This window comes from Ruditapes philippinarum, unplaced genomic scaffold (genome assembly GCF_026571515.1).
Source record: "Ruditapes philippinarum isolate M1 unplaced genomic scaffold, ASM2657151v2 ctg11443_1_1_1_1, whole genome shotgun sequence".
Taxonomy (NCBI): domain Eukaryota; kingdom Metazoa; phylum Mollusca; class Bivalvia; order Venerida; family Veneridae; genus Ruditapes; species Ruditapes philippinarum.
The window spans coordinates 11033-21709 of record NW_026865716.1 but is presented as its reverse complement, the minus strand read 5'-3'; the positions used below and the strand labels follow the sequence as shown (position 1 = coordinate 21709).

At 32.2% G+C, this 10677-nt stretch overlaps 1 protein-coding gene across 1 annotated transcript; it reads right to left on the bottom strand.

The window, feature by feature from the left end:
- Nucleotides 1-321: 321 nt before the first annotated feature.
- Nucleotides 322-10422, bottom strand: LOC132730066 (growth hormone secretagogue receptor type 1-like). The gene is made up of 2 exons (XM_060715917.1): nucleotides 10288-10422; nucleotides 322-2960 (listed from the first exon to the last, which is right to left on the bottom strand). Exon 2 carries the CDS (start codon nucleotides 2948-2950, stop codon nucleotides 1790-1792), a length of 1161 nt encoding a protein of 386 aa, XP_060571900.1. The 5' UTR covers nucleotides 2951-2960; nucleotides 10288-10422; the 3' UTR covers nucleotides 322-1789.
- Between the last annotated feature and the right edge of the window lie 255 nt (nucleotides 10423-10677).

Below are 10677 nucleotides of genomic sequence, written 5' to 3'. Positions count from 1 at the left end.
TTTTATCAAGTGAAGAAGCTATCCAGCTAGCGAACGAAAGGTCCATGACTCTTAATAGTTTCTTTATTGAAATAATTTACGAAGTGAACCCTAGGGTTTGGGAGTTGGGGAATGTCTTTCTTCACCAGTATATAAGTAAAACACGTCTGCCGCCATTTGACGTTAGTGTAAGCATAACATCATTGTAATTAACAACAGGTTGTATCGTTCCGCATGACGCAACGACGTTGTGCTATAAATATACATTACTTCCTTAAACAACCCTCATAAATCGCAAAACCTCTCCATAACATGTCATGTAAATATTCAAGTCTAAACTCATAAATTAAAAATTAGTTTATTCTCATAAAGCATGAAAATATAAATAACGATATATGTACAAACATGTAATGATTTAAATGAGACGCGGTCTCTTGTTGTTCGTTATCTGACAATTAAAGTAACATTTAAGGACTGATTTATCTTTTTAAATATCATTTGGCCCTTGTGTCTGAGGAGTTGTCTTTAAGGGTCGAGGCATCATAAATGCAGCCACCGTTTAGCCCTGCTTGGTCGTAAGAGGCGACTTAATCGGTTCGAATAACTGGAGTCTATGCATTTGTTAGCTCTAGCAGGTGAAGTGTATTTGACCCCCTGTTGTTGCTTTAAGTTTTAACACCCGAGGTTAGCCAAAATCATATTTCCTTTTTCCGTGCCATATGAACTAAACTGTGTTTGTGCGCCGTAGATCCAAACAAACAAAACAATATTATTTTTTTAGATTAAATTTAAAAGAGTATACTACCATTTTTTCTCAACTGAAATGGATCCTTGTGTCGTATAGTATACTTTGAAAAAAAAACTACTTACGACAAGACGTGTGTATCATGTAAATACGTATAAGAAGCCATTTAATATTATATTTCAACAATTACACATAATCAACTATTTTGAAGTGTAATAGTATTACGTGAAACGAGTCAGTGTATCGTTTATATGCGACCAGGAAACACACTATATATAGGTTCAACATAGCAACATATTCAGTCTTATGTTTGTTGTACAAGAAAAATAGTTTATACTGTTGTTGAACACGGTAGCTTTTTGATCTGCCTTTTCCGAAACATTGTTTCTTTTTCTGGTAAGGTTCTTGTTTAATACATTTGCAAATATTGCAAATATTTAAAATTGTTCTTTTAAAAAAAAAACACAAAAAATGCTAATTGTAAAAACGAACTCTAAGTGACAGCTGTAAAAAAATAATGAAAAAAGTTACATACTAAAAATATATGATATATGTAGGAAAGAAATGTTTTTTTCTTACATCCCGCTCCCATTTAAAATCGCATCAAACAGACGCAGTAAATAAACCTAATTGTTTTAAATTTGAGATCGGGCGACAATAAACTTTTTACAAATTCCAAAAAAACCTTTATCTAAAACCTCATAACTGTATTTGAAATGTAAAGGATTGAATAACAGATGCCACGCCAAACATATTAAGAAATTATGTATCTCGAGAAACATAACTCAATAAAAATGCATATTCAAAAGAAGAACTTAATATTTTGTATTAAATATTTAGTGAGATTTGTCAAACTAAACGCAATTGTGTTAATTCTATAAAATTATTTGATGAAGCAGTTTTACCGCTTTTTTACGTCATGCTGAAAATCTAACCAGTTTGAATCATTGAGATTTCGAATTAGATTTCATATTGAAATAATCTAGGAAAATATTTAGTGGTATTCTGTCCTTCTGCAGAAATTCTTGCACAACAAGAAAAGCAACAACAAATAAGGACAAAAAATTAAACAGCAACAGAGGCAGTTTCAGTTTGACAAATTTCTTGTTTGCCGTTTGTCGTTATCAAAGTATACTGCTCAGCATGGGTACTAGTCTTCGTTGATGTCCTCTGAACATCTCTTTTACTTTTATTGCGGCACAGTCTAAAACACAGAATTTTATGAACTTCCGTTCTGAAGTAAGACCCAGTTATGTAATAAATGAACACATAGCACGCGTAGTTTGAAAACGTAATTTCTTCTACAATTTTTCTAATAGTGAAATAAATCAGATATTTTTGCCACTGTGGGTCCTCCGACCATTTGTTGTATGGTATTGTATGTTCCCCAGTCTTGATCACTGATTGCATTGCATATACGATAGTAGCTGGTAGTAAAGTGCAAATCAGATAAAATGAGACAGATAGAAGCGTAACGGTCGATGTCTGATTTGCGTTTCCGCGATTATTACTATCGCGATGCATCCTGAAAGAAGCTCTCCGCGTTAAAAGTTTAATTTCGCGAATTACAAGGATATTGAAAATTAACACTAATAGAGGGACCACGGCAAAAATAAGCATTTCAGATATCCACGTCCATATGACATAGAACGGTTTTGCTCCTTTCCGGTAATAACATAGCTGCCGTTCAACGTTAAAAGTCCACATGTACATTTGCACAGATCCCAGGAGAAAAGAAAATACTGTCAAGACAAACACTACTATACATGCCCGACGAACGGTGCAGAATTGTTCCTTTTTGAAAGGTAAGCAGACGGCAATATATCTCTCTGTCGTAAAGCCAAGAATAAGAAGCGGGGCTAAATATTGCGGTATGATGTATAAAAAGTTGAATATTTCACACAATGTCGGCTTGTTATATGTTGAAATGCCCCATGCTATATGCAGTTCTAGTAACAGATGAAGCCAAATGAAAATGAAGTGAACAATCGCAATGGAACCGATGTAGATAGCGGAAGAGTTTGACTCTCGCATACGTTTAGACAACCAGATTTTCATGGTTATAGGGTTTCCTATAACACCGATGACGTACCAAATGGGCGTAACTATCCGGTCGATCATCATGGCCGCTGGTGCAGCTATTCGGAACGCCTCCGCTGTGGACACTGGTTGTCCATGACTTGGTGTAGGAAGCGACGTATTGAGGATACCGGATATGTTCTCCATTGACAGCTTCCTGTAAAATATAAATGAAACGTTCAAATAATAGCACTACATGATACGCATTATACGATCTCAAGGGTAAAGTACCACTCGTCAAGATAAATTCATCACACCAGAAAGGTGACATACAATTCTATATAAGAGGTCCGTCTAACGGCTTACATTTAATTTCAAGCTATTTTTAAACAGCTCATATGCACATCCTTACTTATACTCTATGAGTATAATTGAGTCAGACATACAACATATAAGGTGTCAAACATTCATTTTAGAATCCAACGTTCTGTTGAATTTATTTTGGCAACATTTCAAAACAATTTACATATCAGACTCGTTAAGTTTTGAGTTTTAATTTTAACGCTGTTAATCTCGCCAAATAAGCATAATTCCTTTTTATCAACCATCAAAGTTTGAAACAAATGAATCACTGTTATATGGAACACCGATGTCAAGTGTTGTACGCGATAGTTAAAAAAATGGGAAAATGAGACAGCAAAGGCGTTCCATAATGTTATGAATGCTTTGATCAGTTTCATGCAATCGCTTCATCATATAGTCAGAACGTTTAAGCACTACAAAACTCAAAATCATAAAATCAAGCATAAATATTTATAAAATAACGCCATTATGTCTGTTACCAAAAATCACATGAAACACAGTATCTTTAAATAAAGCATTTTTAGACATTAATACATCATACAAATATTATATGATATAATATATGAATATATGATATATATTTTGGCATTTCCATTACTATAAAAGTATATTTCACTTTTTGCGATAATATCTGTACTGAAAGAAACAAAACTGAAATGTCACATCACTCGAAGGCTCTGTTTAATACACCATTTCTTACCTCTAAGACGATTTTCTTGCATATTATAAAAGGTCAATGTAAGAATTTGCCAGTCAAACTTTGAAAAATAGGAACAACCTTTCATTTCAATGACACTTATAGCATTATTTTAAGATCTCATGAAACTAACGAGAACAAAAACCCTACTGGCTGTATCTTGTGTATATAGCCGAATGTGAATCATACCAGTGACAGAGCTTTATATTCTCATGTATATAAGGTTTGGAAAAATATAAACGCATGTATTTACTTATTATATCCTGTAAATACATGTACAATGAAATACTAACAAAAGGTTTTTAAAATCTCTTACAAAGAAGAAAAATAACAATTTATTAAGGCACATTATGCCCCAGAAGCGATTAAATTTTTACTTCTTTGGAAAGGGCAAGCGTGTTTTATAACGTTTACATAATAGTTTAAGAGTATGTTAGATGCTTGTAACCTGAAGACATTAGCGCAAAATGTAAAAATATTTGTCATAAAAATAGCAAAATGTAAAAATATTTGTCATAAAAATAGCAAAATGTAAACAATGTTGTAACGTTATTTTGACTTCCATGCAAAAACGCTATAACAGTAATAATTACAGAAAGCAACAGAAGAAATTGATGGTTCAGGTAATTGGCCAATGAGAATTTGTCAACTGTAAAAGTGCATAAAAAATCTTAAAAAATGAAAAAAGTATTTCTGTGGCATTATAGGTCTTTAATGATCGTTATTTTCATGGAAAGAGAGAGATTTATGTATCAATATAAGTAGATACGGAGTAAGGATGCAAAAAAGTTTTTATACTAATGGAAACAGTTTTATACTATAAATGTTTTCCAATCAAAACTGATAAAATATGTTGTTTTTTTTTTTTTTTTTGTTAAAGAAGAAAATGTACGAATATTTACAATTCGGGAGAAATCCGAAACGTGTAATTCAAAATAGGGAAGAACTTTTAAGTGATTAGCCTTTAGAAAGGGCAAACATGAGTTTTATAAGATAGATAAATACAGAATCCCTAAAGAAAGCCCAACACGGCAAAATTGAAAATGTTGTTCATGGATGGTACTGGAAAGTGCAAGTTACCGTCCACGCCCCCCCCCCTAGCACCGGCTTAAGCAGAATTCAACATTTAAACATGAAATAGTAAAATTTTGAATTTAGAAACATCCGCAGATGTGTTCATACGGCGTATATCATGGAACCTTCAATGTGACACTTCCGTGCCATTCCATGAAAAGCGGCGTATGGTCCCCAAGTAATAAAAAGCGTGTTTTTTTGTTTGTTTGTTTTGGGTTTTACGTCACATCGACACAGTATAGGTCATATCGCGACGTTCCAGCTTTACTGGTTGAGGAAGACCTCAGGTGCCCTTCCGTGCATTATTTCAGGCACGAACGGGCACCTGAGTAGAACCACCGACGTTCCGTAAGCTAGCTGGATAGCTTCCTCACATGAAAGAATCCAAAGTCCCTGTCGGGATGCCCTAAACGAAAAAACAATGGGCGGAACTAAATAAAATAGAATTTTGAAAGGGGATCAGAGGTTATGAAGCCTGCGTATCGCAGATAAGACGTCAAAAGACAAATTTAAAAAGCAGGCAACATATCCTAAGGGTGATTCAACATTATTCAAGTAGGAATATTGGAACAACCCAACTAGAAAATTCCAAAAAGTTGAAACTAAAATACCACAAGCACAACAATAATGCCGTGCTGAACGATCTTCAAGATCGAAAATATAACATCATTGATTATATGTACGGGGAGACTTTTACAGCCGCCACACGGCACAAATTATACGGATGTGATCATAAAATAGATAAATACAGAATCCCTAAAGAAAGCCCAACACGGCAAAATTGAAAATGTTGCAGGCTCGGTTTGATTGAGCCTGTTCATGGACGGTACTGGAAAGTGCAAGTTACCGTCCACGCCCCCTAGCACCGGCTTAAGCAGAATTCAACATTTAAACATGAAATAGTAAAATTTTGAATTTAGAAACATCCGCAGATGTGTTCATACGGCGGTTATCATGGAACCTTCAATGTGACACTTCCGTACCATTCCATGAAAAGCGGCGTATGGTCCCCAAGTAATAAAAAGCGTATAAAGTTTAAATAATAGTTTTAAACAAGTACATGATAATTAACTGAAGAAATTATAGCTGAATTTGTAATTATTTGTTATAAAAAGCAACAAACTACTAAATCATTGTAAATACTTATTGCCATAAAAGGCCATAGAGCAAAAGATCCTTTAGATATTTGTTTTTATTTATTGTTATCGATAATCGATAAATTATCGCAGCATTTCTCTATAAATGTCAGATCTATTTTTACCTTTGAAATCACAGACAAATAAAACATGTTTAAATAACCCATACTGTCATAATTTAGATGTTATAGCGCAACATACAGACATTTCAATAATTAAAATAGATTTATAGGCTCATAAATCAGTACACTGTTTACCTATATCTATAGGTATAAAAACTGACAGAATTTAGAAACTTGCACTTTAATTGTTTTCGATTAGAATTTATAGTGATGGCAAGTAAAGTGGATCTCTTTTAATTGTATTGATTTATACTTTAAAAAAAGTATGTTGGAAAGTGAGTCATCTTGGTACAAAGCAGATTTTTCGTATTTTTTTAAAATGCAAAACGTCCGTATATAGTCTTGTATATTGGTATCAGGATAAACATAGTTTTTGGTAAATGAGTTACTATAAATGAGATATGATTTTGTTAACTTTGTTAGCCTCTAAGATACCTGAAATAAACACATATTTTGCATGCTACCATCTGATAGAGTCAATACATTTTGAATATCACATTTAACAATTATTTTTATTTATAATAAAACCTAACTAATAATTACATAGATTTAAAGCATAAAGCAAGAAAAATGAAGGGCATCATACATAACATTTCTATACTATATGATTAATACTACAACTCGTTGGAGGAAGTTCATCTTCATTGAAACGATATCGAAATTATATGTCAAAATGCAAGGTTGTAGTAAAACTTATATTAAGCTATAGTGTACCAGTATGTTAGATCAAATATTGGCACGACACCCAAACCTATTAATTTCAAAGTCACTTGAGGACAAATTAACCGGCCAGTACAAATTCGTCATTTTACATTACACGACATATACCATTAATCTGAGGTTATTTATAGTATCATAAGCCATTACGATTTGGTTTCAGGGGAGGGTATCAATTTTTTATTTTATTTTTTTACAATTTCACTATGCATACAACATGTTAGGCTGTACAGCAAACACTTTATCTGAATATATTGATTTCTTTTTGGTTGATATGAAAAAAAAATGATTTCATAAACTGATAGGTTTTCAAAGATAATGGCATTATAACTAGTAAAGTGTTCCACATTCCACTATTTTGTACAAATAGCGGGCGTATTCAACGACGGTAAATCTGTATGTCTGCCCCTCCAACGCCCCCTCTCCTCACGCTAAAGTACTAGGGACATAACTAACCTTGAATATCTAAAACCTACATTTTTTTCACCGCGAAAATCAACCTTAAAAGCAAACATAAAAATATGTACATTCAAGCATTTGATAAAAATACGATTCATTTGTGAAACAGTCGAAATTAATCACCAATATTTATCAAACTTACAAGAATATCATTGTTATTTCTCACTGTAAATTCTTATAAAATATAATCAAATAGAACTTGTGATCACAAAGCATCTTTTTTCACCGAGGTTGTTCCAATGTGAAAATGTTTTTTAAATTATTAAGATAAGCCATTCTTGTACTCAGTGTATCGATATTACGGGGAAAATGTTGAAGTCAGCAAAATAATTCGAGAACTATTTTAATTCGCCATATTATATATAAATACGCAGCAATTTCCTATTGTAACGTACATGTATACGCCGTCATATCACATCATTATTCGAGAATTGCCATGGGATGTAAATGTAATTTTGTGAAACAGATTTGAATCATTTTTAATATTTTTGTGAGTTACATAATGGCAAGGTAATTTCGTTGTTTGTTGCCTACGATCTAAGATTTGATAAAAATAAGATTCATTTGAGAAACAGTCTAAATTAATCACCAATATGTATCACACTTAAACAAATATCATTATATAGTTTCGAATTTTATCGTTAAGTTTTGACAGGAACTTAGATGTTACTATAAATACGTTTTCATGTCTGGTATCGTGCAACTTAAATTCGAGTATCGCGGCATTAATAAATTGCAGCTATTTAGTAATTCAAACTCAGAAAAGATTTATTATTTTAAATGCAAAATGTCAAGTTTATGAGCAAATTACACGAGCAGAACTTCCAAATTGTTTTATTTTTAGATTATAAAGTTATACGTACATGTGTATAGAATACAACACGGAAATCTAATTCAAAGTCTCATTTCAAGGTATACAAGTATCAGTGAACTTTTGGAACACAATTAGTCAAAATACAGTTATTCTTTTCTATTTTTCTATTAATTTCACACAAAAATGACCCTAGTGATTTAAAATCATATCACACATTTGTTAGTATCTCCATGCCCGTACCAATCTAATGAGATAGATAGATTTTTTGTCAGTGAAAATATGTAAGAATCGTTCCAACTGAATATATAACTGACTGTCTTGGAAATATGTTGATGATCAACAGAGATTTTGATTATTTGAACTGATTCAAGGGATATTGTTTAAACATGAAACGAAAAAAAAACTGAATTAATTTTGTCAACCATTTTAAGTTAAATTATTCAATTCAAAAACACATGAAAGCGAGTTATGCAATATATTATTGAAAATGTACTAAATAATAAATAGATAAATAGAGGATATTTGTTTAGTTCAGTGTAAGATCGGAATTTATCACACACCCGTGCCGATTTTGCGACTCCGTAAATATGGTATTGCACGGCCGTGCATATATTTTGACGTGACGTCATTAGCGTTATACAAACATAGTGTAAAGACGCGCTAAATGTTAGCGTTATACTGTAGGCGCGTCAATGAAAAATGACTCTTATTTCACTTTAAACGGTCTTTATTTTGGGTATGTGATAAATAGAATATTAAATTCGTGTAAGTTCATTACTGAATTTATTGCACTCGTTGAATAAAATAATATTATGCTCGCCAGAGGCTCGCATAATATAATTTTATTCAACTCGTGCAATAAATTCAGTATTGAACTTACACTCATTCAATATCCTCTATATATTTCACCGAGTGAGCACCAAAAGGTATATTTCACGAGTGGCGCAGCCACGAGTGAAATATGAACTTTTGGTGTTCACAAGGTGAAATATATTTCGATCTTACACTAAACTAAACAAATTTTCTTTTTATTATATGCAAAGAAACGTTTTAAAAAGACATTAAACCTAATACTGAATGAAAAGCGCGCCAAATAATAATACAACGTGACGTCATTTACGACGTCACGTCATTAAGTTGGTACCCAGTACTGTGCACGCTTGTATTTCACTGAAGCAAGGTAAGGGGCTTAAATTCAAAACAGTGAAATTATCAAAGTGGTAATTTCACTGTTTCAAACAGTGAAATTACCAGTTTTATATCACTGATATATTTCTATAAACCACCGAAAAGCATGTAATAAATAAATAAATAAATAAATAAATAAATAAATAAATAAATAAATAAAAAATAAATAAATAAATGAATAAATAAATAAATAATTAATTAGATAAATAAATAAATAAATAAATAAATAAATAATGAACACTGTGTATTCATACGGCAGTAAACATGGCGCCGTTAATGTGACACGCTCGTGCCATTCCATGAAAAGCGGAGAATGGTCTGCAGACAAAAGTATTTGTATGTGCTGAAAACATTAGATTAACCGGCCGGACTAAATAAATTGTAATTAGAAAGGGGGTCAAAAGTTATGGAGCCTTCATATCATAGCCGAACGTCAGAAGAATTTTTTAAAGCAAGCAACATAACTCTAACCCTGATGGAATCATCCGACAAAAAAAGCTAAAAGTGTTTGAAGAAAAATACCACAAACATAATTACAATGTCTTCTTAAACGAATCTTTGAGAAACAAAAAGTAATAATTTTTATCTTAAATATCTCAAAAAGTTGTAAAATGGAATACAAATATACATGAACTATGATATGCTACTGCAATACAAGTTATCTCGACAGAAGAGTACACGCACACAGACACACAAATATACACAAAACAACAAAAAATAAACAATAGAAATACAAAAAAATAAACAAAAATAAAAAAAAAACGAACAAAAACAAGCATAATTTGAGTTATGCACGCTTTTCTCGTGAGTTCCCTATATTTCACGTAGTTAAACCTACTTTTTGTTTAGTTACTTTCTGTATTTGAGACATTGCATTATATATTAAATGCTAATTTACATGTTAACAAAACAATAACAAAATATCAAAGAGAAAATAGGTAAATCTTTCATTTGCCAATCTAAACTGATTTTACCTGATTTTGTCCCCTTTTTTACAAACAAGAATAAGGATATAAATCCGTTCAGGAACGTAACGTAACGTAAACAACAAGCGTTTCTACATCCTCACGTTATTTGCGTCACATTCAAACAAAACGCAGCAGACGTTCGTTTTAATTTATATAAGTGAGGAGAAGCTGTTTATACTTGAAGTTGTATGTAAACTTGAACAGAATATACGATGTAAAAACTGCCCTTCTACAAACATGTCACGACCAAAGTTTTCTTACACGAAAAATCCTGTTAGATTCAAGAGCTACATATAAGCATGACATTGGGACTTGTACGAACATATCCGATAGATGTCACTTCATTTTAAAGCGTAGTTTTGAACGAATTTCTCGGTATAAAAATTCCGTTTAAGG

What these genes read in the sequence shown, in the direction of transcription:
- LOC132730066 (XM_060715917.1), bottom strand. Translation starts at nt 2,950, where the DNA reads ATGGAGAACATATCCGGTATCCTCAATACGTCGCTTCCTACACCAAGT.